The sequence below is a fragment of the Patiria miniata genome, unplaced genomic scaffold (genome assembly GCF_015706575.1).
Source record: "Patiria miniata isolate m_02_andy unplaced genomic scaffold, ASM1570657v1 HiC_scaffold_17, whole genome shotgun sequence".
NCBI lineage: Eukaryota > Metazoa > Echinodermata > Asteroidea > Valvatida > Asterinidae > Patiria > Patiria miniata.
In genome coordinates, this window is record NW_024037055.1 from 315,038 (window position 1) to 341,735 (window position 26,698).

At 41.9% G+C, this 26,698-nt stretch overlaps 1 protein-coding gene across 3 annotated transcripts in view; it reads right to left on the reverse strand.

Moving 5' to 3' along the window:
• Window positions 1-306: 306 nt before the first annotated feature.
• The window catches only part of LOC119723308 (cytoplasmic dynein 2 light intermediate chain 1-like), a 67,484-nt gene continuing 41,092 nt past the window's right edge, over window positions 307-26,698 (reverse strand). Inside the window, exons 2-5 of one of the 3 annotated variants that reach the window (XM_038193858.1) lie at window positions 22,090-22,157; window positions 14,658-14,722; window positions 4,568-4,672; window positions 307-1,121 (exon numbers count right to left, since the gene is read on the reverse strand). In XM_038193858.1, coding sequence (XP_038049786.1) covers window positions 1,086-1,121; window positions 4,568-4,672; window positions 14,658-14,722; window positions 22,090-22,157 — 274 coding nt within the window. In that variant the 3' untranslated portion in view covers window positions 307-1,085. The other 2 variants (XM_038193857.1, XM_038193859.1) reach the window with 2 other exon arrangements.

Genomic DNA, 26,698 nt, shown 5'->3' on the forward strand with positions numbered 1-26,698 from the left:
CCAAAAAGTGGTGTGGCGATGCGGCTTTTTTTTTTTTTTACCTGATTTTTTTGCTTCAAATGTCGGCTGATGACTGCAAATAGTGCCCGGCTAAACTTAGTGCAAATATATGGGAGTCCAGAGAGGCCACATAAAGCTTTTTCTCGACCATAACCCAATCTAAAAACCGCTTTAAAATTGTGCAGAAGCACAATTCCAGTCAAACCAGTGAGTTTGGCAGTTTTGAGACTTCATCTTTCATTGAAAAAAAAACACTTTTCCATTTTGCCGACGCGCATGGCTACGGCGACGTGCGCGCATACCAGAAACCGGAGACTTTTTGGGGGGGCCTAAAAGAAACATTTTTAAACAAAATGATTAATTTTATGAGACAGTTTAAATTATTGTTATCCTTTGTACATGTTGTTACATAAAAAAAACTTAACTGGACAGTGTTTCATAAAATAGTTGTCTACCCGACCACTCTGCGTTTGTAACAACAAACGCGAAGCTCTAGTTTTTTTTTTTTTTTTTTAAAACTAGCAGAACATGCAACTAACAGTTGATTATATAAGGTAAAACAATGGATAGGAGTCCACAGTCGGAGTGTCCATTAGTTTACAAGTCCAAACGGGCAGGGGGTTTTACTGTACGCCCTGAACGTGTTTTTGATTGGGGTATCAATACGCGGAGTGTCCAGAGTTTCAGTAATTAGCCGAGTGTTTGGGGGTTGTCTGAGGCGAAACGGGTGTTTCTGCTCTCTCGCTCATGGGTGGACTCTCTATTGGTGCATTGGGTGTATTGATTACGGCACTTCAGTTGCCTCGCACAATGCCCTGATCTGTTTGAACTACATAGGATCGTGGTGATTGGGATTTCTCAACAACTTTGCCCTCGCGGTTTTGGTCTCGAATCCTGACCAGATCGCCTGGCTGTAGAGTGGGCAGTTCAGGTGCTTTGAGTCTCTTGTTGAATGTCATTTGTTGAGTTGATCTGTAGGCATCCTCTCTGGTACGGACTTTGTCAAGATCCTCATCTTGCACCTTTGATTTCAGAGTGCTTGGCAGAACAGGAAGTTGTGTGCGTAGATGCCTCTCATCAGTAATTCACTTGGAGATAGGCCATTTTGAAGTGGGGTTGACCTATATGTGAGAAGGGCAAGGTACGGATCAGTGTTTTTCTTGAGGAGTGCTTTTGCAATACAAACTGCTCTCTCAGCCTCCCCATTTGCTTGTGGATATCGCGGCGAGCTTGTGGTGTGCACAAATCCATACGTTGCTGCAAACTGTTGGAAAGTCTCAGCATTGAACTGGGGACCATTGTCAGACATGACAATATCGGGTATGCTATGCACTGCAAAGATGGGTTTCAGTGCTGCTATTACGCTGTGTGAGGTTTGCTCGTTGAGTTGTTTGACTTCTATCCAGTGAAGAAAAGTAGTCGATGACTAGGAGGTAGACATTCCCGAAATGCTGGAACAGGCGAAGTAGCGAGTTGTAGGGCATGTATGCTGGCTAACCTGTTAGGCAGTACAGTCTGATTTGGGAACATTCCTCATTTGCCTTGTGAGCTTGGCTGATTTCAAAAAGACGTTGTGAGGAGGCAGGAAGTGTGTTGACAACAAAGTCAACAAAGTCAACAAAGTTGTCTGTGTCCACGATAAACGCTATGTCGGATTTCTCAGGGATCCCGACTGGAGCTCGTGAAAGTGCATCAGCTGTTGTCTGATGTTTGCCAGGTACATACATGATTTGTGGGTTGAATCTCATTAGTCAGAGACGAAACCATAAAAGTGCGTGGTGGCATTTTTGACAGTTCAGTCATGCTCAAAAGCGGCACTAGGGGCTTGAGATCAGTTTCCACTGTGGATTGTAATCCGAGTACGTATTCTGAGAATTTCTCACATGCCCAGGTTGTCGCGAGTGCTTCCTTTTCTATGACTGAATAGCAATTCTCTGTGTCGCTCAGCGATCTCAATGCATAGCACACAGGGCGGCGATTGCAGTCATCTTGAATTTGGAGCAGAACTGCACCGATACCTGTCATGGAAGCATCGCCTGCGATGATTGTTGGGCGGTTTGTATCATAGTAACGAGGATCACGGAGGAAACAAGTGTATCCTTTAGTTGCTGAAATAGTGGTTCATTGAGATCTGCTAGTCCAGTGATGAATTTCCCAAGCTGATACACCATGCCCATAAACCGTTGTAGCTCTGTAATGTTTGTGGGTGTGGGGAACTGGGCAATGGCTGCTGTCTTCTGGGTATCTGCGAGGAGACCAGATGCATCTACAATGTGGCCAAGGAACTTGATTGTGTTCCTTGTAAACTCACACTTGCTATTGAGTGTTAGTCCTGCCTCTTGCAGTCATTGTAGGGCTGCTCTCACCCTGTGATCATTTACAGCTTGAGATGTACTGTGGATGAGTACATCGTCCATGTGGCAGATTACTCCCTCGAGGCCCACCAGAATACCAGACATTGTCCGAATATTTCTGGTGCAGAGCATATGCCAAAGGGAAGCCTGTTGAAACAGTATCCAACAGTATCGTGAGCAATTTTGACTGATCGTCCAGTGGAAGTTGCCAGAATCCACTATTGGCATCGAGCTCAGTGACCTTAGAAACTGTTGCCCCAGTGTCTAACTTGAAGCATGTTTTGTGTCCATTGAAGGATATCTCGGCTGTCCAGTAGTCTTTGTTGCTGGAGACTTCACCAAGGAATGGTAAGTCCGAGTCATCATCAAGCAGATCCTGCACCTCGTGAACTTTTGAACTGCGGCAGACACATTTGTAATGTCCCCTTTTGTGACAGCTCGAGCAAATTGAGTCTTTGGCAGGGCAGTGAGCACGAGTATGTCATTCTTACCCACACCATGGGCATGAACTTCCCTGGATGGGTGTGGCAGATGACTGTGCATTTTGGCGTTGACTTTGTCCGGTTCTACTCGTTCCCATGTGGGATGCAGATGACAACCGGAGGTGATCGACTTGTGAAGGTGAGTTTATTTCACCTCTCACCACATCTTGGTTTAGTTTTCGTGATTCCGCCCGGCGGCATACCTGGACTGCTTTGTCAAGGGTGTGGTCAGATTTGGACTGGAGATGATCCGACAATTTCTAATCTGACACCCCTACGACCATTCTATCTCTTATGAGACTGTCTTTCAGTTCCGCATATGCACAGTGGTCAGCTAGATGGTACAGGTCCTGAATGAAAGCATCGATAGGTTCCCCTGGCTGTTGCTTTCGTGTGTTAAAACAAGCCCTTTCTACAATGACATTACGGCGGCCTTCATAATGTTTATTTAGTGCCTGAGTGACTTCATCATATGTTGCAGTTTCTTCATTGAGTCTTAGAATTATTAGTATGTCATTGGCACAATCACCCATAGCATAGAGCAAAGTGCTCACCTGTTCCCTTTGTTGATTTTGAGACAGGCCTGATGCTATCCGATAGGGTTCAAAGCGCTTAATCCACATTGGCCACAACTCACTTTGATTCAGTCCATTTCCACCATCAAATTTCCATTGTAGTGGGAGATGAGTTGTTACTTGTGGCTGGCTTGCTGCTTGGGGTGGATTAGAAGGCATTTTGCTGGTTCAGAGACTGCTGCCACCATGTAGTAATGTAACAAGAGAAGGTTTTATGGGAAGACTGTGCAATGTGTTTATTCCAAGATGGCAAGTTACATGGCAAGGTATCACATGTGCATAACGTGGTGAACACAAGAGGGTGCTACACAACATAGCCATGTTGGCTTACTCTACAGTTACCCAAAACATTTTTCGTCAGTCCCTACAGAAATGTACACATTCCTATGGGAGAAAATTGGCAACAGTGTTACAACACAATACAACAGTGTTAGCACAAGAACACAGATACGATGAGCATCAACCTTGTTACGTCGAAAAGAATTATTGTCAATATCTTTGCAACAAGTATGATTTGAAATACAATTTTTCAATTACTCAATCTTAGTAAATCCGGAAGAAAGCTGCCAATAATATTATCATTGTGCAGACGTTAATCTGCTAGTTAATCCACACTACGGTTTAAGAACGTCCGGTAGGCCGTGTGTGTCGTGCCACTAGTGGGGTTTTTGTAAAAGACTGATGATGAGTGATACGTTAGGGAGTTTCATGCATGCAGTTGCTTGCATTCTCCAACTTGATTTGTGTAAATGTTATAGCATCCATGGCGCGTCAAGGCAGAAGTGTTCTTTTTCAGGTTTTTCATTCAATTTATTCATATTGCATCCGTAGCAAACGAGCTGTAATTACTCTATCTGCACTAATTCTACGTGCACAAGGTTTTGAAGAGTGAAACACGTATGCCACGCAAAAGTTTTATGCCATGGGAGCTTTTGAATTGCTGGCACTCATATTTGGGAAGGGATCTCACAAGTGAAAAATGGCCTTATTTGAGAACATTTCCGTAACCCCCCCCCCCCCCCCCCCCCCCCCCGTTCTGTCTCTGATATGATTAAAGATACAGATTACTTCTGAAGAAAATTAATCTAAAATCTTGCATTTGAAAGTATGGATTGGCTAAATACATGTACATGTGCATACAGGATAGATAAATTACCATGTTGTGTCCTTTGGCTTTTCTCCCAAACGTGTATTCCAAAGCAGTTGTTGGCTTTGGGTGTTCCTCTTTCTCCAGAAATCTCAGAATAACAGATGTTTTTCCCTAGACAATTAAAGGAAAAAGTTCAGCTTATTAAGTATTAAAGGTAACTAAAAACTTGTTCATGCAATATCTAAACCATTCAGCCATCAAGTTTTCTAGGGGTATCTGGTCAACAGGCCCGGATTACCCAATAGGCACAGTAGGCACTGTGCCTAGGGCTTAAGAAAATAATCAGGGGCTTACGAAAGTACCACAGTGTGTCATAAAACACATAAAGGCCTACCCACACACACATCCACGCACAGAGAATAGTTTTTAACGGTTTTAGGGTCTCTCTCAGAATTATTGATTTCACCAACTGACACTTTACAGCATGTACATGTAGGCAAGTCATGTAGGCCCTACGTATACAATTTAATACCGGTACATGTAAAGTCTGTCACTCTGAAGCATGGTGCCAACCATAGGCGTCGATCGGTCCCGAGCTGTTCTGACTTTTTAGCTTTAAATCTTTTGATATAAAAATATAAATTGCGGACTAGGGGTTGCCGCGCAGCAAAGTTGTTCCAGCGCTGCGCGACGTGGAAACTGAATTTCCCCATATATGTAGTGCACACAAAACAGAATTACCATTTGTGCATATGGATATTTAATTAGCCGTAATTCCAAAACCCTTTGACCTATAGTCATGAAATTTCATGGGTATGTTAATGATAAGTTTTTCTGTGTATCTACCGAGTTTCATAATTTATTGTCGCTGGATAGCAGAGATCTGGGCCCCCCCCCCCCTCCTCTTGGTCAATGCAAATTCGATACAGCAACAATTACAATGCATGCCATGTTAAATACTACTAGAAAAGGAATAATACGTTTAAAATAGAAATCTTCAATTTCATTATCTTTACACCCCAAATTAATGAATTTAATTCCCCCCCCCCTCCCGAGTAAACAAAAATTTAAACGACAAACTTTTAAGTCCTTTCCAGGGCCAAGTTTCACTCAAGTTTTGTAACAACCAGAATAACGTCTTGCAGCACCTCTATCTTATTGGCGAGTTGTTCAACCAGGGAAATTAATATTCATGAGTTGACAATGTGGTGCTTGGTCGGTCCGCGCCCTCACGACTACGTGCGTGTGTGGTGTATGGGAAGCAGGCGATGCCGAATCTGGTCAATGTATACACACACACACACTTGCGGTTTATGCTTGCTTTGGATGAGTCGGCATTTTTTGCCGACGTTGCGTCAACTGTGTGAGGCAAATGTTTAGGCTATCATTTAATGGGCAATTCAAGATTATATCTGTAGGAATTGATTTGTTAGCAATTTTTGAAAAAGGAAAGGTCTTTTCAACAGAACTTCCGGTCTGATGACGTCATACGCCTAAAACTTTGTACACGTTTTAAGTGTCTTCGCACACGTCTTAAGGTCAGCATATACACCAATATTTAGGCGATTCCTACAAACTTCCCCACATACATCTATTCAAAATACATTTTTGAAAATTTTTAACCTGTCGCTAGAGGGCGCTCAAAGATTGCATGACGTCATCGGTAGATGATTTGAAGAATACTATCAGCAAAGAGACTAACACCGTTGAAAGCAAGTTCATATCTATAACCACTTTCACCAGTTTTGGCCTTTTTCGACCGGAAGCAAGGGTCACGTGATCGCACGCACACTGAATGAAATAAAGACCTCAACCTACTCTACCACTTGCCGGCAACAGAATGCTGCGGACGCGTACGGTTGATTTCTTATGCATTTTTAAATATTAAAAGTGTCACAATTTAATTGCCTATAAATAAACACCGGATGACGTCATCATGATGTCATCATTACACAATGTTGTTTGAATTAGGGTCTTTGCATGGACAAAGAGTGGTGTAAATGAATTACTGGCAAAGAGTCGAAAATGCCTTTTGAAAATCGACAATTTTTTAAAAATTTCTGTGTACAAAGTTTATGGGAACATTTAAATATTCAAAATTCTATAATAAATCGCGTGATGCATCAGCATGACGTAATGATTCGGCATACATCTGCAGGTGATGTTCTAAGTATGTGCCAGGTTTGAAGTAAATCGGAATTGTTTTAAGGCCAAAAGTGGCGTGTAGAAAAACTTGTACAAAGTCTACGGGATTTTGTGCAAAAAAGAAGTAAAGGAAGAAGAGGAAGAAAGAAAAAAATCAGAACAAAAAGAAAGGCTTTTTCGCAAAAGTTGCGAAAAAGCCAAAAAAACATTCACGTTGTCTTTTCTGTCTTCACAAAACACCTCTCAACAACCCTTTTGTGTCAAAAATCCTCGTATTTATTTGTTTGCCTACTTACATTCGCTATTTTTTAAAAGAAACCTCTGTTGTTTTTACAACTTTGCTTTGTAATTTAACTAGTTTGCAATTCGATGTCACAGTGACGATATGAAAACACTCGATGCAGCGATGACTGGTTCCCGCCACGCCATGCACATAAGAAACCGCGTCCTCTGTGGACACAGTCAGAAACATTTCTCATGCAATGGCTGTCCGAGTACGGGCGGTCTGTGCTTGACGTGAGTATTTTTTTATTGTTCTCGCACTCGAATGGCGGGAACACGAACCCACGAACACTGCATACATGGACTTTGAAAGGATCTCACACCACCTATCCGTCGGGGTTTTCAAGAATGATATACCCGTGTCATGAACAACTCGCCCAAACTCGGCCAATGACTGCTTGCTAGATGATACGTAACGAGTTGATGGCTGCACCCCGACATACACCGGCAATATCAGACACACCCTGTACCCTTGCCAACGATTTCAGCAACTTTTTCTTTGAATAAGTCAAAAACATTCGTGCGCTCATAGATGACCTTCCTGTACAGTCCCCTTCAACTGAAGATACAACTCTCCACCCAGAGTACAACATATCAGAATTTTATCCCATTTCTGAGAAAGATCTTGGTGAACTCATAAGTCAGACTGCCACAAAGTCCTGCCAGTTAGATCCCATCCCAACCTGGCTTCTCAAACAGCACATCAAAATCCTACTTCCAACATTGACTTAAATTGTGAACGCTTCCCTCTCATCTCGGAATTTTCCTGAGGCACTTTGTGTCGGTATGATCATGCTGATCTTAAAGAAGCCTTCTCTTGATAAAGATGAACTTTGGAACTACTGGCCAGTGTCCAACCTTCGCTACCTCGCTAAGCTCATCGAAAAGGTCGTCTGCCTGCAACTCAAGCAACACATCAACACTCATTCCCTTGCCGATCCCCTTCAGTCCACCTACAAAGCTGGCCACAGCATAGAGACTGCACATTGTTTTGTGTTCAAAATGATATTTTGAAAACTCTTGACAATAATAATGCTATGTTCTTAGTAATGCTTGATTCGTCTGCTGCATTTGACACTCTTGATCATGGCATTATGCTGCGTCGCCTGAAAAACTGGTTTAGCATAACACATACTGCTCTCAAGTGGTGTGCCTCCTACTTCAAAAATATCGGTAGAAGGAGTTATGTCACCGTTGCAGGGGCCGACTCAGATGAGAGCCATATCCATTTTGGCGTCCCTCAAGGGCAGGGGCGGCGGAACCGGGGGGGGGGGGGGGGGGGGGGGGGGGGGGGGGGGGGGGGGGGGGGGGGGGGGGGCTGGGGGGGGGGGAGGGGGGGGCATTTGCCCCCCCAGATTTTCCCAAGTGCCCCTTTTGCGGCCATAAATGTGCCCACTCGAACAGTAAAGTGCCCCCTCAAGATACAACAAAAATGCCCTTAAAGTATCTTACTATTTCTTACAAGTAACCATATCCCAATAATGGTATAGATATTTTTGATATAAACGAGGAATATGAAAACCAAATCCAAAACCCATACAATACGGCCTGAAAATGGGCACATAATGCATATTTAGCATATAATCATTGGTTTTGAAGAGTGCCCCCTATGTTGGAAGATGGTACCAGCCCCCCCCCCCCCTCCCTCTATTTGATTTTATGGAGGCCAAGTGTCCGGTGAAAAAAACGTGTCGACATTTCAGCATGGGTTTGCAAGGGCCCCTTTTTGGTGAGCTCGAATGGGGCACCACCATATCCTCTGCTACTAATGAAAAGGATGTCAACTTGGCCGGAAATATCTGGTCTAAAAATAAGATGATTTATTCCATGTGTTGAACTTCACCTATAGAATAAAGTAAATGCGGTCATGTGCCAATGGCTATGACCTCGTAAATTAGTGAAGTTCCCTTCTTAAGGCAAGCTACTGCAGCAGCCAGTAAGAATATGGGTTACGCAAGCTGGCAGAAAGGAGAGCTTTAATGTACCTGTTGGTTCCAAACGGGGCTTAGGCGAGTGACCCAATGACGGTACTCGAATCCAAAGATGGCAGGCCTATCTACCGGTACTTCACAGTTGGAGGTCAACTGATAAACCTGTCATGCATCAGAGTGATTTTGAGGAAACTGTAGATCTATCATTGAAATTCTGAAAGAGGACTACAATTATGACTCATCGGAAACCCTGGACAGTAGATTGTCAGCAAAATCCCAAATGACGGTGCAGATGCAGATCGGGGATTAGCAGCTACTATCAAACCCATGGGGAATCAAATCTGCTTCTGACTCTAAAGACTGTAGCTTTCAGATAATGATAGCATCCAGGCGCAAAGATGCAGAGTGGCTGTGTCTGGGTGTAGAATGATTGTTGTGAGACCAAGGTGGTCCAGAAGTAAAGGGATTATGGCTGCTGTGGCCAAAAAGGAGCTACATGTATGAGTCTATCAAATGCATGAATTCCTGTTGCTTGAAGCTGAAAGATTCTTCTAGACCAGAGGACCATAAACTTGGCGAAAGGCTGGAATTGGAATCTGGTAGCCTGGAAGGGATGCAAATACATGTAGATAGGTGCAAGTACCGGTAGCATTCTGAGAATGTTGAGGACCTTAATCTGAATACTGATGGCAGAATAAATCATTCTGTTGAAGTGATTTCAATACTTTCTTTCCGGCCAGGTGGAACATTAGAGGGAACAGCTAACTGAGTGCTCTGAAGTGGCCAGGCAGGGAGAAAGAGTGAGTTCCCCGGACGATGCATGAAGTACACTTCATCTGAACTGTGGAATTGTCCGTCTGGACCAAGACAAGCTTGATTAGGACTTTGGATATGAGCAAATGCAAGGCTTTGAGCACTGTCAATAGCTCTGGTTGAAGGAATGCAATTGGCTCTCTTTGGTTGGATAAGTGCTTGGTACTAAATGACCATCCAGATGAAATCTCAAACCCTGTCCGAGGTACCTATTATGATGGTAGAAGATGCAGTAACATTGTCCTGAAAATGCCATCAGTGCAGTAGGTCATAGCTAAGATGGGTTACTGGAATCCCTTTGGAGATGACTCTTAGTGTAATGGGAAAGACACAGGAAAGGCTGCACAGAGCGCCTGTGTGTCATGCACCAGGGAACTAGGTCTATCATCAAGATGCCAGAAGGTTCCAATGCCATCACGTTGTGTCTAACGTTCCCCAGTAATGCCTGACACCAAGTTGGAAAATGTTTCAAGGTAGTTCAGCTGTCGTGAAGGAGCTCGATACTGAAGATGAAAAACAACACCAAGTGATAGCCAACATCTAAGTACAAGAGCAAATTGATCTGTTTTGCTGTAAAAAGGAATGCTGCCACAACATAGGCGATTCTTATAAAGACCCCTAGGAGCTGTGAAAATACAAAAGGTCTGTAGCGAAACCCTGTAGGTATGCGGAATTCCACTTCTGATGACCCACATATGGGTACTGTAGAAGGACATTAGCATCCCAATGATTGATGGAAGCAGCAAACCAACCTGTCTTCAGAGACTGGAGGGAAGTAGAAAGCCTTTCCATCTGAAGTCCTTTGCTGCATGTAAAAGTTTGATAATGTGCCGCCATATGTCAGACTTCTACTGACTGAGAACAAGGGTGGGGTAAGCCGAAACCCGATCCAGTTGCAAGTTTCCTGATCTAGTTCATTCCCTAAGGAAAGATATCCTTCTCCAAAGCAACAATCAAGTGTATGTTGAGGCAGAAGCTCGTGGTCAGGGAGAACCGAGGTAGATAAGAATTCCAGAAAATGCTTCAAAGAAGTGTCTGACAAACCCCTTATGTATGAAGTTACATAAAACCACCTCTGACCGGACTCTGTAGGACAAATACTTGTTTTAAAGACTCGAAGCAGTGAAGATATGTAAAATTCTGCTGTAAGCTAAGGAAAAAGACCGGTCTACAAAACTCCTGGCTGAAGAAACTAATCTCACTCAGTTGAATCATGCTGGTTTGAGACCTGGTTTGAGACCTGGTTGGAGACCTACGTAGAAGATGTACATTCATGCTAAGCACTGATGAGGATTACATGCAACTGATCTCAAAGTATGGAATCCTGCACCATAGTCTTGCCATTTAACCTAACATTATGCAAAAGAAACATTCATCCAAGACAAGAATGCCATACAGCTGGAAATTTCCAACAAGTCCCAATGCAATTCCAACAATCTGGACAATAAAGCAGAATGATAAAATCTCCAATAAAAACTGCATCAGTTAAGAAAGATATATTTGCAACTTACAAGGGCACCAGACAAAAGAAAGAATATTCTGTGAAGGCCCCGTGGCATATGGAAGAGGAGTGCAGTATGGAAGGCAGTAATCCTTGGTCTATTGTAATAATCAACAAATCATCCCAACAGGCTGATGAATATAAACAGGCCAGCTAAGCAAATTATTCAAGTGATAGATTATCAAGGAATCTGTGGAAGGAATCCTCATTCAAGACATTCCCCAACACCAGTGGCGTACGCAGGATTTTTTCAAGGGGGGGGTTTCAAAATTGGATGTCATCATTTATGACGCTAGAAATGAAGATGGTAAATATTGTGTTGGCGCCAGAAATAAAAGATAGTATCAGTGGGCTAAACTTAATGCTAAAATAAAAGTCGGGAGTTTGTGTTGGCGCCAAACATAGTAAATCGAGAAAAAAACCCAACATGTTCTGTGTCTTTAGAGTATATGATGAACATGAGTAAAGGGGTCAATGTGGGCAGTCCCCTCCCTCAACAGCATTACAAAAATAATCATAATAATTCAAGAAAAGTGACACGGGCTGCGGAAGTGCTAGGATCTGTTCTTGTAATTGGCTAAAATTACTCAGCTTCGTCCCTGGATCTCATGATTCTCATCCGTTGGGAATCTAATTCTTTGTGTAAGCCGCCCCCACCCCTAAGGCCAAACTCCAGATACAGGATACAAATGCGCTCTGGTCACAGGGGCGGATTCAGACTGCCATTTGTCCGGGGGGGGGGGGGGGCCTAGAATTGTAATGAAGGGTCCAGGACCTGCGAGCGCGCAGCGCGAAGCCCCTACGGCGTGGGGTCCGGGGCCCGCTTTAGGGCCCCGTGAAAATTTCGAATCGTAGATGCTCTGTGGTGCAATCTGAGGCGATTCCTGGCTACTTCCACCGTTTAGAAAAAGTTTTAAACATCGAAAATTCCCTTTAAATTTGTTATTTTTTTTGTTCTTTATAAAGTTTGTTATGTACTCAAAGTTGAGAACCATGTTCCATCTCCGTATTTTTTTCACAATTTTCTATTTTGGAAAGGGATTTAGGCCACTTGTAGTCCGAGCCTCAGCCATTCGCTGCTGAAGGTACAAATAAGGTGGGGGCACCGCTAGGGTGAAATTAGCATAGAGGGAATTTGGCCGGAGGACTAATACGAGTGCGGAGCGCGAAGCACTTACGGCGTGGGGTCCGGGGCCCGCTTAACCCTAAAGGGGCCGGGTAATTTTGACCATCTCTCAGCCGGGGGGGGGGGGGGGGGGGGGGGGGGGGGGCGGATTCCGCCCCCCCCCTAAGATCTCGGCCATCGAGAGACGAACAATTTTGAAACTCGGCACATGCATAGAGCAACTCTTCCTAAACATACCCAAGAAATTTCATGACTATAGGTCAAAGGGTTTTGGAATTATGGCTAATTAATTATTCATATGTACGAATGGCAATTTTGCTCTGTGTACACGACGTATATGCGAAAATTCAGTTTTCACGGCGCGTAGCGCCGGAAAATTTTCGTTACGCGGCAACCCGTGGTCCGATTTTTATGTTTTTTGTATCAAAAGATGCTCAAAGCTCGAGGCTAAAAAGTCATAACAGCTCGGGTCGCGAAATATTTTTTTTAGAGGCTATCACGGAAAATGTTGAGGGGGGGGCGGATTCCGCCCCTCCCCCCGGCCCCTTTAGGGTTAAGGGCCCCGGGAAATTTCGGATCGTAGATACTCTGTGGTGCAATCTGAGGCGTTTCCTGGCCACTTGCCCCTGATTTTTTAGCAGAAGTTGTTAAAATTGAGGGGATATTTTGTTTCATTTGTTTCAAATACATATAGGCCTATATACTCTTGCTCTTATAAAGTGTCTTCTGTATTCAAAGCTTAAAGTTGAGAACATGCACATAATTTGTAATTGTTCCGCGCTCGGTCACATAACTCTCTTTTCCCTCCATATTTTTACATGGCAAAGGGGGGTGTTTAACAGCCAAAACACCCCCCCTGCGTACGCGCCTGCCCAACACAATCATATTTATTGGGATGGAACAGGAAAGAATGCAGCATCCAGACGCCGGTAACATTTGAGTACAAGTCTAAGGAAAATTAAGATTTTTTTTTTTTTACAATCTTGTAAATGATATCAAACTAAAAGTGGCATCAGGTTGCAACATACTATCCAAAGTTAGCTTCAGCATAGATACATATGAGCTTGTATTATGAACATGCTCATTAGTACTAGTACAAAGTAGTAGAGGACCAACCCACTGCCAGATAGAATGGAAAAACTAAAAAGCTTACCCTTAGCCGGTCGAGTGCTGCTAATGGAAAGGCTGTCATCTTATATTAAGGGAATAACAGTGTAAGGAGGATTCTCACACTGTTATTCCCATTAATAAATACCTTTATAACGAAATAAACAGTTAAAATGCTCCAATTTTGTGATTTTTTCCGGCGATATTTCCAGACTTTTTTGTGTTCATGTTCATGGGCCATATTTTAGCTTAACACTACAGCTATAACGACGTAAACTCAACAGAAACTGCTGCCGTAGCGAAACAAATTACAACAATATTTTCATATCTTTACCTGATGGAGGAAGCTGAAATCTCGTTTACACATTCCTTGTGTCCGGAATTACAAAGATGCTTGGTTTAGGAAAGGTAAATATGTCGGTGGGTGAAGTGTTTCAAAGAAAATAAATCGTAGATCTACGCTTTCGTCGTAAACATCCTCAGTATATACTGCACTGCTGTATGATGTCGTTTTAAAACTTCCTTACGCGCCTGCACGCACGCATCCCTAGCAACTGTGTTGCGTACGCGCGCGTCAGTCTCACGCGATGGGGGTTGAGCGCATGTGCAGTGCTCAATTGTTAAAAGCTACCGCAGGACTGTTACTATCCTTGAGCTGGTAGTAGTAGTAACCGTTTTCAGTTTCGTCTTGGCGTTTATGTCCACCATTGTAATGAGCACAGCGAGTACAGTTAGTGTTTGTTTGTAATTCACACGATGTTCACACTAAAGCGTCCCTGAACAAAACTAGGAGTCGTCTTTGTGTAACACGGCTATTTGCGGGACATGTGGGCGCTGAGGGTGAGGCTTGGGCGCTATTCTTTTCAGCGAATGTTTGTGCGCATGCATGCTGATATGCAAATGTAGGTAAACAGAGGTGAGATGTTTTCTGTAATGGAATTTCCATTAATTTTTAAGAATTATTTCCCGTAAATATTTTGACAATAATCAAGGTAAGTTTAATCACTTTTTGTGGACATTATTTTGTATAGTTTTTGAATGGAAATGGAAATAGTTCAGGCTGAAATTTGCATTTAATTGAATACCCCATGCAATCAGAGCAAAAAAATAAAATTGGGCAAAACAAATAAGAATAAAAATTCCTACCTACCGATTCTATTTTTGAAAGGCAAGTAATTGGAAGTAGAACTTTGGAAGGGGGGGCCTTAGGAGATAAAGGAATAGTTTAACAATGTTCACTTGTTTACTCACCGCACTTTTACTTCCCATTATGACAATAGTTGCCTCTACTCCAGCTTGCGTTCCTTCTTTTTTCCCTGAAAATATTAACCAAGCTTCGTTTAACAGCAATTAATGCAATTACCATCAAGCAAACAAATTTTAACAAACAGAGTACATATTTTGATTCAATATATAAACACTAACACCCCTCCCAAAATTGTTCCAGCACAAATCTATGATGATATTGGTGAAAATCTATTATGTGCATAGTCATCACAGTTAACAACCCTCAGGCCCGTGTGGGTCATTTTAAAAGCTTAGGATCAAAAGAGTAACAATTTTTCCTGTCCTGTTACCTTGCAACAATTTGTCATACTTAACTATAGTTAAGAATGACATTAAAAAAAACAGACACAATTAGGAAAGATGGAGAGAAATTTGGTGGAAATTATACACCCCTTATAAAGGCTAAAATTGTACCATACAGTCTTACAGTTTTTATTTTAGGTTTTCTGGGAGAAATTGCACTGAACCAAACACAAATAGAGATTCCCGTTTGTTGAGTAACAAAAGCAGGGTGATCAGGGAAGGCAACTATCTTATTACACATACATATATTGGCCAGTAATGTTGTGAATATTTTTATGTAACAACAGAGCATCATAAAATTCAGTTTTTTCAAAGGGAACCATTTGATTACATGTGAAAAAGAGCATCCGTTGGGATATGATAAATTTCGGCACACATTTTATTTACATGTACACGTTACTTCTTGTTTGATGAAGTCACCAGTTCAAATTTGCGAGCTGAAAAGTACTTCAGAGAGGATGCATTAATCATAAAGTTAAAAGAATTTTTGAAAATATAAAAATCACATTGAATGTCATAAACAAAGAAAAACTGATCATTTTCAAATTCTCCTACAACTTTCAGTCTAATGCCTTAGGCCTAATGATTCTGAAACCTAGCAAAGACAGTTGCAGTTGTCGAAGAAATATCAACAAGCTATTTGTTATTATTAAAAATGCAACTGTCTTTGATGTGCTGCAAAGGACTGCCCTTCACATCTTTTTGGCTGTTTCCGCAAAACCTGCCAAAATCAGCAGAAAAGCCTTGGTTCTTGTTTTTTGGGGGCCTTGGTTCTTGTTTTTTTGGCTTTTTCACCTTTAGCGAAAAAGAATTGTTTTTGTTCCGATCTTTTCTTTTTCTTCTTCTTGTGCCCACAAATCCAATAGACTTTGTTCAGGTACATTCTGGGTGCCACTTTTGACCTTCAACATTCATGTACTTCAATTTTGATGAAACTTGGTACAGTCTCAGACCCACAGTGAACTCATAGAAGTGTTATATGACTTCATCACACATCAAATTACAAGCATTTAAAGTTTAACAGATGTAATCTTTGAAAATCCACAAAAAATGAACCGTGAGAAACCTGAACTTGACTTTTGCATAAATTGATAGAATAATCCAGGATCTTTATATCATCTTATGTGTGCTGAATCACGTGACCCTTCCAGCCAGTCCACACCAGAAGTGCCTTATCCCCAACTCTTCTAGGGGGTGTGCAAAATCATATTAATATTGGAGGATTAAGGACTGTTAGGGCTACAATTTGAAAGTGGAAAAGATGGGAAATGCTTTCAACAATGTTAGGCTCTGGCTAAGTTGTACTTCACCTAAAAATTACAGGTGACGTTTAAAATGTTTGAATGTCCTTGAACGGCAGGTTGAAAAATGTTTAAAATGAGTAATCAGTTGAGACGTGCAGCAAAGTTTGCTGAAATCACTTAATAGCTGATGAATTCAGTGGAACGCTGCTATAACGAACATCACGGGATCCACAGAAAATGTAAAATTATAAATGGAGAACTGTATAAAATTGACACCATCACAGAGAAGAGAAGCCAGGAAAAGGGAGAGAAATGGCTGGGATAAAGGTATGTTTTCCATTTTGTTTTTTACCTTTTAACCTTTAGTTTTCAAATTCGATGCTTTAGAGGAAAACAACTAACTGCATTGGTTTTCACTATAGGTTTTGAGACATCAGCAGTAGTGCTACATTCCGAACCGAACCCGAACCAAACTGAAATGGTCGTTTTGGAAGTTCGATAAGTACATGTATTTATGCTATTGCTTGCAATGAAAGGGCAAACTTAAAGTATACCGATGATCGAATTTACAATGTTGACAAGTCACTGCATTCATCTTCAGTGTGTGCAGTGTTCCTGCATGACAAAGTACGTTTGGACCAAACCATTTGCATTGAAGGGTGCGCTTTCCTTAGCACAATAGCACTGTTGACTGCCAGCATCTCCAGTATGGTTATGTGCTTTGAGTAGTCTTCTGGGCCCAACCGACCCGCCACTTGGCGCGGGTGGAGGATGGCCCCAAGCCAGAAAGTCACACGTCTGTTGTGATGGTCACTGACGGTTTGGGATTGTGAAAAGCGCGCCCCTCCATAAGGTTGGCACTGTCGAGCCACCAACGGAGGTGTGGTACTAGCCAATGTGTGGTCGGCACCAGATGATGTATGTGGTGAAGACTGGGACGATAAAACGACAGCAGGTGTAGTTGGATGGGGCGCATCCTTAGCCTGCAAATATTCACAACGTCCACCATACTGGCCATAAGGACGAGCAACCTGAGCCAAGCTTGCGCTGGGGCCATGGTCATCGGGAGAAACAGATATACACACTGCTGAAGGTTCACAATCCGTTCCTCCGTAGGATTGGCCAATCCATTCTTGAGGTAGAGTGAGGCTCCTAGAAAGATTGGGAATTGGGACGGGCGTGGGTGGGACTTCTCGGTGTTGATGATAAACCCGAGGTCTGACGCAAGACGCCATGTCAGTTTGAGTGCTACTAACGTGGCCGCCTGAGATTGACCCATGATGAGTCAGTCATCGAGGTACATGAAATTCATCACCCCGTGTTTTCGTAGCATGGCCCGACTGTTTTCACTATTCGCGTGAAGACTCGGGGTGAGGTGGACAGGCCGAATGGGAGCACCAAATACTCGTATTGGACATCCTCGTACTGGAAATGGAGGAATCTCCAATGGTCCTGCCTGATGGGGATGTGTAAGTATGCGTCCTTTAGGTCTAGGCTGGCTCCCCATGTCTCCCCATGCTGGTGTCGAGTCCAGCCAGGGGTTATGGTGCATGTGCCCTTGGGCAAGGCACTTTGTCACTCATTGCTTCTCTCCACCCAGGAGTAAATGGGTACCTGTGAGGGCAGAGATGGTTATGTGATTGATTTAGCTTGGTTGCGCTTAACAGGCAGCATCGAGCTGTATACTGCCCAGGGAGCTGAGATGGTATTTGGAATGTTTAATTGGCCCAATGATCTGGGGTAATAATAATACTGTAAGCGCCGTGATTTAGTTTACTAAAAAGGGCGTTCTTCAATGCCGATTATTATTATTATTATTATAAACTTGTTGAGGGGCATTAAATTTAAGATCAGGTGCCATACGCCAGTCTCCTTCTTAGGTACCAAGAAGAAGGTCGACATGCAGCCCAATAGCATTGCCCAATAGCATTGTTGCGTTGGACGGAACTGTCATTGGCCGAACGATCATGTCCGAGGGGGAAGGGTATTCTTCAAATCATCTACCGATGACGTCATGCAATCTTCGAGCGCCCTCTAGCGACAGGTTGAACATTTGCAAAAATGTATTTTGAATAGATGTCTGTGGCGAAGTTTGTTGGAATCGCCTGAATATTGGTGTATATGATGACCTTGACCCACTTGAGACGTGTGCGAAGTTTTAGGCGAATGACGTCTTCAGACCGGAAGTTATAATAAAAAGTCCCTTTTTCATTTGAAAATTCCTGAAAAATCAACCATGGCAGTTTTTATGTTAGTTTTTACTTTAATTGTCGATTTAAGGGTAGGTCTAAAACATTTCAAAGCTTCGAGGCAATAAGCGAACTCGGACATGCCCTGCGCACGCTTAAAACTTCAGGCTGACAATACCTCTGCTCTAAAACACGCTACGCACATACATCGTATGTCAGTCAGCCTGCAGAGCACGTGTTGCCGAGGTCAAATCCTGTCCACATCACAGTGACCGTTTTAGCCGATTTTCGGCTAACTTTAACAGATTTTATGTTCATGCATGCGCATAGTCAGGGACGTATAATAACTTTGTACACGTGTTAGCCCATTGACTTTGTACACGTTTTCAAGCCACCACTTGGCGATCTGGAATCGTCATCAATGTTACAGACAAGGAAAACCCTCATCCAAAAATATGCCAAGACTATGACGTCATGATGACGTCATCACCTAATTTTTTTTATTGATTTTTGAAAATTTACGTGCATAATATGAAGTCCTATATCTACAGAACTGTAGGCCTAAGTCTGATTGTGTTGAAACTTGGTATGTGGCTAGACCAGGATGTGTTAAAGGTAAAAACAAATTAGGTGACGCCATGATGACGTCATCCGGAGATTTTATATGAATATTTGAAGTTTTTGACCTTTTAGCTATATCTCATGAACGTAACATGCAAAATTCAAAATTCTTTGTGTATTTGGTCTGTTAGGTAAAAAGTATTTGCACAACATTTTGAAAAAAATATCTGACATCATTATGACGTCATAAAAATGTGATTTTTCAAAATAAATATAAGAAAAGGTCTGACTGTCATGAAACCTAGTGGGTAGGTAAATAATGGTACTAGTATACAAAGTTTAAAGTGACGTCACGATGACGTCATCGTTTGGTTTTTATAATTTTTAGATATTTATAATTTATTCTGCTTCCACAAATTGCCCACTTTCTTTCATCGGATTGACATTAAACTTGGTTCAAACCAAAATCACAATGACAGAATGTGCATTGAGAAGGGTCTTAAGGATGACGTCATTGCAGGGCAAGTGACATCATTTGATAAAAGTATACTTTAAGATTATTCTAAGCGTTTTGATCAACCTTTAACTGCATGAAGCACTCTGAAAAGTGACTGCAAAAGGACAAACGAAACAAATATTTGTAAAATGCGAAAAAGCCCTGTGTTCTGTTTGCAAACAGACATACAGCTCTAGTCTTTTTTTTTCTTTTTTCAGCCCAAGCCCATAGCATTTGTACATGTATTTTTGTCACTGGCACTTTGGGCACTTAAATTAATCCGATTGCCTTTATACTCAGCTCACACTTAGACCAGCATCTGAAGATGTGCCCCGAACATTGACATCATCGTGACGTCATCATGAGTCACGTGACGTCACATTATATGCGATTTTTCTGTTGTGACCATTTTCTGGCAGAATTCGGCTAGATCTGACAGATTTGGCTATATCTCCAGAGCTACAGGTCCGATTGGGTTGAAAGTTGATACATGTATGTTCCTAGATTGGGATGTGTTACAGATGAAAATTTAAGTGACGTTATGATGACGTCATCATGTGACCTGTGACATCATAAGAACAATTGCATCTTTTACTGGCCTTTATCTCCAGAACTACAGGCCCGATTGGGTTGAATGTTGGTATGTGCCTAGACCGGGATGTGTTAAAGATGAAAATTAAAGTGACGTCATGATGACGTCATCACACGACATATGACGTCATCGTAAAAATACATATTTTATAGGTCCGTATTACAGGAACTACAGGTTCGATTGGGTTCAAAGTTGGAATGTGTTATTTTTAATTTATATTGCACTTCCAGTAACACCGGAAGTGAAAGTCAAACGGTTTGTGCCCGGGAATTGGAGTTGTTGCCCGAGGCATCATTTACAGCCTCACGCAAAAAGGAACACAATACTCTATTTAGTTCTAAAGATACAGCTGAAACTATTTTCACAAATGTTGTCCTTAAATTGTTTGTAATTTGATACATGATGACGTCATGATGATGTCAGATTTTTTTTTACATCTTCGGACGGGGTTCAAATCCATACCAGGTTTTATCATAATCCCGTAAATTGTTTGGAAGAAATTCGGTTCCTTTTGATTTTGAGGCTTTGTCTGCATTTTAAATTCACTTAACTTTGACCTTCCAATTGACCCGGAAGTAAAGGTAAAGCGAGTTCACGTACACAACAAAAAAAGTTCATCAATTAATGGTCTATCTGGTTACAAAGTTGGAACACGATTGATTCTTTTGTTATTAGTGAAAGGTGAAAGGATTGTCATTTTTTCAACAAAAAACGCTTGTTATTTGACACCCGATGACTTCATCATGACGCCAGAGTAATATGCACTGCTAGGGATGAGGGTCGATATATGTTGAAAGTTGCAAGTTCATACCAAATACCATTTAGAAGAAAACCCTCGGAGAAGTATTGTCCGAAATAAATAGAAAGCATGCTTTGAATGCAACTTTTGAACAACGAGGAAGGCAGCTGCATCCTGGTGTATGTTAAACTTGATTGGCAAGTTTTGAATATTCAAATATTTGTCAAGTACAGTTTTGAATAATTGAATACTAAATGACTATCACCTATAACCAGCGGTGGTGGAACGGTTTTGAAACTGGGGGGGGGGGGCATCACCAAAAAGGGGCACTTGCACATCCGTGCTGAAATGTTGACACATTTTTTTCACCGGACACTTGGTCTCCGTAAAATCAAATAGTGGGGGGGGGGGGGGGGGGGGGGCCTGGTAACATCTTCCAAAATAGGGGGCGCTCTTCAAAACCGGCCATTTTCAGGGCGCATTGTAAGGATTTTGGGGCTTGGTTTTCATATTCCTCGTTAATATCAGAATTGTTTATGCCATTTTGAGAAATGGTTACTGAAAACAAATTATCCGAAATTTTAGGGCAATTCTTGTTTTCATCTAGAGGGGGCACATTTATGTCCGCAAAAGGGGCACTTGAGTAAATCGCCCCCCCCCCCCCCCCCCCGGTTCCACTGCCCCTTCCTTAGACAACCCTTTGAATTTTGTATACGCTAAGTTTTGTTTGTTTCAGATGTTGCGCGTTCTGGTATCTGTATATCTGTAATTGGACAATATTTCACAAGCTGCGTTGGCACGATTCTAACGCCATTCTTCCGCAATAGGTCAATTATTAGAAAATGGACAGCCCTAATGATGTCATCATCACGCAATTACTATTGTGCCCAACTTTGAGGCAGTGTGTATGTTCATGTCCATGTACATTTGTGTACAAAATAGGAACTTTATATGACCTTACATGCGATCAAACACACTTGGATAAATAGGGTCAAATTAGGGTTTTTCAAGGAATTGATAGAGCTTGGAAATATCTTTTTTCTGATATACAAACTGTCTAAAGGGGCTAGGTCATTCTGACGTAATTAACAAAAGACAGATTTTTAATCTAGAAATGGCAGCACAAAACCTTTCAACTCAATTATCTCCAAAAGTGCTTTTTGCGTGCCTGGGTTGCTTACGATCTTTCCTTGTCACACGACAAATTGGTGTTAAGCTCAAACACCATACACACACACACAAAAAACATACATGTACAACCGTTTTACTAACCTTGAGGTTGATGCTCCATTTGGACAGCCCGTTTGGTTTCATGGATTGCAATGTCCCACAAAATATCCCTGCATTCATAAAAGTATGCATTTTATGTAAAAAGTTTCAAACAGCCTGAGATTGTAGGGACCAATGTGCATTTTGGGTATAGTCTTTGAAACTCTCCGTATCACTTATAGACACCTCAACAAGTTCAAAAGTACTTGATGCCATTTTTTTCTGGCCCTGTTATGGGCAGGGCCTTGACATTAATAGGTAGTGGTTTTACGTGCAAGAAATGATTGCAAGAAGAACATTTCGCATTTGGATAGCTCACCGAAATACTACATCACTATAATCAAAACAAATACAGAATTTTGTCTCTTTTGGAGGCGAGGCCACATTTTATAAAACTGGGGGGCAATCGGTGTTAACAGAAAATCCAGCTGTAACGGGCAATCTTGGTGGTTTTTTTTCCCCCATCCAGCATAGTGAACAGGGGTGGAGACAGCCTCGCTCCCAGGGTGTCGAGCAGTACGCACCCACCACTACCTGCTCTCTTACCCTGGTACTGGATCATTTGCATGTGCAAGATTTTTGAACATGTATGCAAATGAGGAATAGTCTGGTGCCTGCCTGTGCGTTACATTTGCATTTGTTTTTATATGCAGTGTCTGGGGTAAAAACAGAATCAATTCGTCGCAGTGCGAGCATGGCATGAATGACAAAAATACAGTTTTATTTTAATTAAACTGTTACGTACGATCTTAACGAGACAAATAACATGCAGTATCACATTTCATATTAATATCAACAAATTGGAAAGAAAATGAATATTTTCAAGAAGGCGTGGACGAATGATCGCGAAAACACGTTCTGCATGTTGTGAATAGCAACACCAAGTACACGATATAAATCCATTTCTAGCCAACTGCAGTATCGAATCAGGATACAGGAAGAAAGTTTCCTATCCAGGGCTAACTATTGGAAACGACGTTGGAAATAAAGTAAGCAATGGGGACAAGGTTGGGGTGGAGAACATTGTGACAAAGTAGGAATTAAGTCACCAACTGTATGTTTTAAATATACTAAAACACTGCGAGTCACCCACACATTGCATATAAGGAATCCGGGGGGGGGGGGGGGGGGGTGGAGGGGGCCCTGAGAAGAGCGCGAACGATGGTCTGTGTGCCTCTCTCATTTGTAAAAAAAGGGGTGTGCAAAATGGTGATAATAAAAATATCCCTTTTAAAGTAATTATTTGCATGCTTTCTGGTTTTTACAGGCATAATTCGAGAACTTGTTCTATACCGAATGTTAGTATTGAAAGACCAATTCTAGAAAAGAATCTGTATTTCCTTTGTTCTATTGTGCAGTGAATAACGTATGCCAACACGTGGTCCATGTGTAGTATCACCTTCAATGACGCCCCCATCATTACCGCCTAAAACAATCTTTTTTGACGAAACGCTTTTTTAACAATTCGTTAAAGAAACATCAAAGGTCTCATCTTTACTCCAAAAGTCGTTTGAAGGACATACATTTTTACGAAACTACTTTTCGCAACCACTCAGTTACATGGTATTTACTTAAACACATTTTTGCTTCTCGTCTCTATGGACGTTACGAAACTAATTGTTGTAATAAATTAATACTCAACCACTCCTTTGCATGGTATTTACGTAAAACAATTCTGTTTCTCGTCTCTATGGACAGTTTACTTACAATATTAATACAGAATCTGGTGTGTTCCACCATTCTACAATTGTTTAGTCATGAGAACCGATTCTACAAACTTATTTTGGCAAACTATCATTTTTGTGTAAAATTTTGCAAAGGTGGCGGACTGTGTCCATCCAGCTGATTTCATAATAATGTTCAGTGGTGTTCCATGACTTAACGCAGCACTGCAGGCTGCAGCACGAGTACTATGGGCCTTAAATGTCCCTGTGTCAATGCCTGACATCGTCAGCGTGGACATGACCCACCGAGAAATTGTCTCAGTCCCTACAACTTTGTGAGGTCGAACATAACTGAGAAATAAATATCTCTTATCTTTCCTAAGTGGGCATGTCTTTTGCAGGTAAGTTTTCAGAACACGCATTACACAAAGCAAGTTGTCATGAGGATAAGCCTCTAATACAACATTAACAGGAGCTTTCCCTGCTTTACTAGTTTTAGTCAACTCAGAAATTACAAAGGTTACACCCTTGGCAGTAGGATAAGCATTGTAACGATAGTTGGTCTAGCGCCCTCTATCGACCAGTCTGAAGGTCTTGCATTAATGGCCGCTAATAAAGTAACCCAGATCAACGTTACCTGAGAACATAATCGCCTAGAATCAAGCATCATCCTTAAAATAGAATAGTGCATTTACATGGTGTCAGATTGGTTACATCCTGCTACCCCACTCTACACATGAGATTCGTGATTTTGGACACGGTTTCAACAAACTTTGGGCGACTTTCTGAACTTCGATTCCATCGTTCATCTAACTCAACGGGGAACGTCCGCACGCTCACGAACACTTTGATTCTCAAGTGAACTATACGACTGGCTGATATGTACATTGTGCTGCGGAATGGTTGCATAAAATGAACGTTATGGACGGTACTTCTAATTAAATGGACACTAGATTCTCTGTTACCATTTGTGTAGATCTGAGGTTAGGCCCAAAAAAAAAGAGTCTCCAGTTTCTGGTATGGAGCTTGCAAAAAAAGTGGTGCAGCGACACGGCTTGTTTTTTTGTACCTGTTTTTTTGCTTTAAATGTCGGCTGATGACTGCAAATGGTGCCCGACTAAACTTAGTGCAAATATATGGGAGTCCAGAGAGGCCACATAAAGCTTATTCTCGATCATAACCCCATCCAAAAACACGTTAAAATTGTGCAGCAGCAGGATTCCAGTCAATCTAGTGAGTTTGGCGGTTTTGAGACATCATCTTTCATTGAAAAAAAAAACTTTTTCATTTTGCCGACGTGCATGGCTACGGCGACGCGCGCGCATACCAGAAACCGGAGACTTTTTTTTTGGCCTTAGCACTTACATTATTTTCAGAGATAATTGTCCTCAAATTTAATGGCCATGATCGTTTCTTTGAGTTTGAATTAGACTTGCTACTAGTCTTCCAGTGTTATTGTCCATATAGCGAATACTATATAGCATTTGTAGCTTAAAGTTCTGTAGTTGCTATCATGACTACTACGGTGCTAACTCCCACCCACATACCACTTCCACCTCCATTGCAGGTGACTGGTGATCTCAAAGCCAACTGGAAAAAGGTTAGGCAGCTGTGGGACAGCTATGAAATTGTTACTAACATTGTGGACAAACCTGACAAAATTCGGGTTGCCACATTCATCACTGCCATAGGCAGGGATGCCCTGGATATACACAACCTCCCATACAAAACGGAGGAGGACAACAAAAACTGGAAACAATCTTGCTCTGGGAAGAGCATTGCAAAAGCAAGACGAACATATGAGAGATACCAGTTCAACAACTGCGTTCAACAAGCTGATAAACGTTTTGACCACTATTTGGTTAGATTGAGGGAGTTAGCATCGACTTGTGATTTTGGAAGTCTTTCTGATAATTTCCTTAGAGATAGAATTGTATGTGGTATAACTGATAACACATTGCGTAAACGCTTGCTGCAAGAATCAGGCCTAAATCTGGATAAATGTGTCATGCAGTGTAAAGCAACAGAGGCAACTACACACATGCAAGCCATGAAAATGACTAAAACAGATGAGTCTGTAGAGGTTAATGCTGTAAAACAAAAGCAAAGAACCACTACAAAGAAAGAGTTCACAAACAACTGCAGATATTGTGGTAGAAAACATGAGTTAGTGAAAACTCAATGCCCTGCGTATGGAAAGACGTGTACTACCTGTGGAAAAGCGAACATTTCTCGCAAAAATGCAGGCAACAAGGTGCAAGTTCTAGTCAAAAATGGGTGCCAAAAAGAGTGCCCAAACATGGAGTAAAAGGAAAGACAAGAGTTCATGCACTAGATGAAGATACTGAAGATTGTGATTCTGATTATGATTTTGAAGTCATGACTGTAGATGTGATAGGAAAAATTGAAACTCGAGAAGACAATGTAAACAAACGGTACCCAAATAAGATCATGGCCATATTTCTAATCAATGGTCACACAATTAAGATGCAAGTTGATTGTGGTGCAACATGCAATGTGCTACCTCAGAAGTACTTACCTGTAGGCACAAAGGTAGATACATCAAAGAAGACACTGTCACTATATAACAATCAAGCAACCATTCCCGTCGTTGGCACTTCAACTGTCCTGCTAGTGAACCCTAAAAACATGCGCAAATACAATGTGGCCTTTGTGATAATTGAGGGCCAGAGCACACCTCTGATTGGATCGCATACTGCACAACGATTGGACTTGATACATGTACAGCATCACAACATCGCAGTGGTTAACGAACCACGCAGACTTCAAACTCCAGTCGCAAAAAACTCAATGAACTCAAAGAACGACATCAAGAACGCCTATCCGGATGTGTTCCAAAAAACTGTACATCTTGAACTTGACAAAACGGCAAGCCAACTGTAATGCCACCAAGGCGAGTGCCAGTCGCACTCAAAGATAAACTGAAA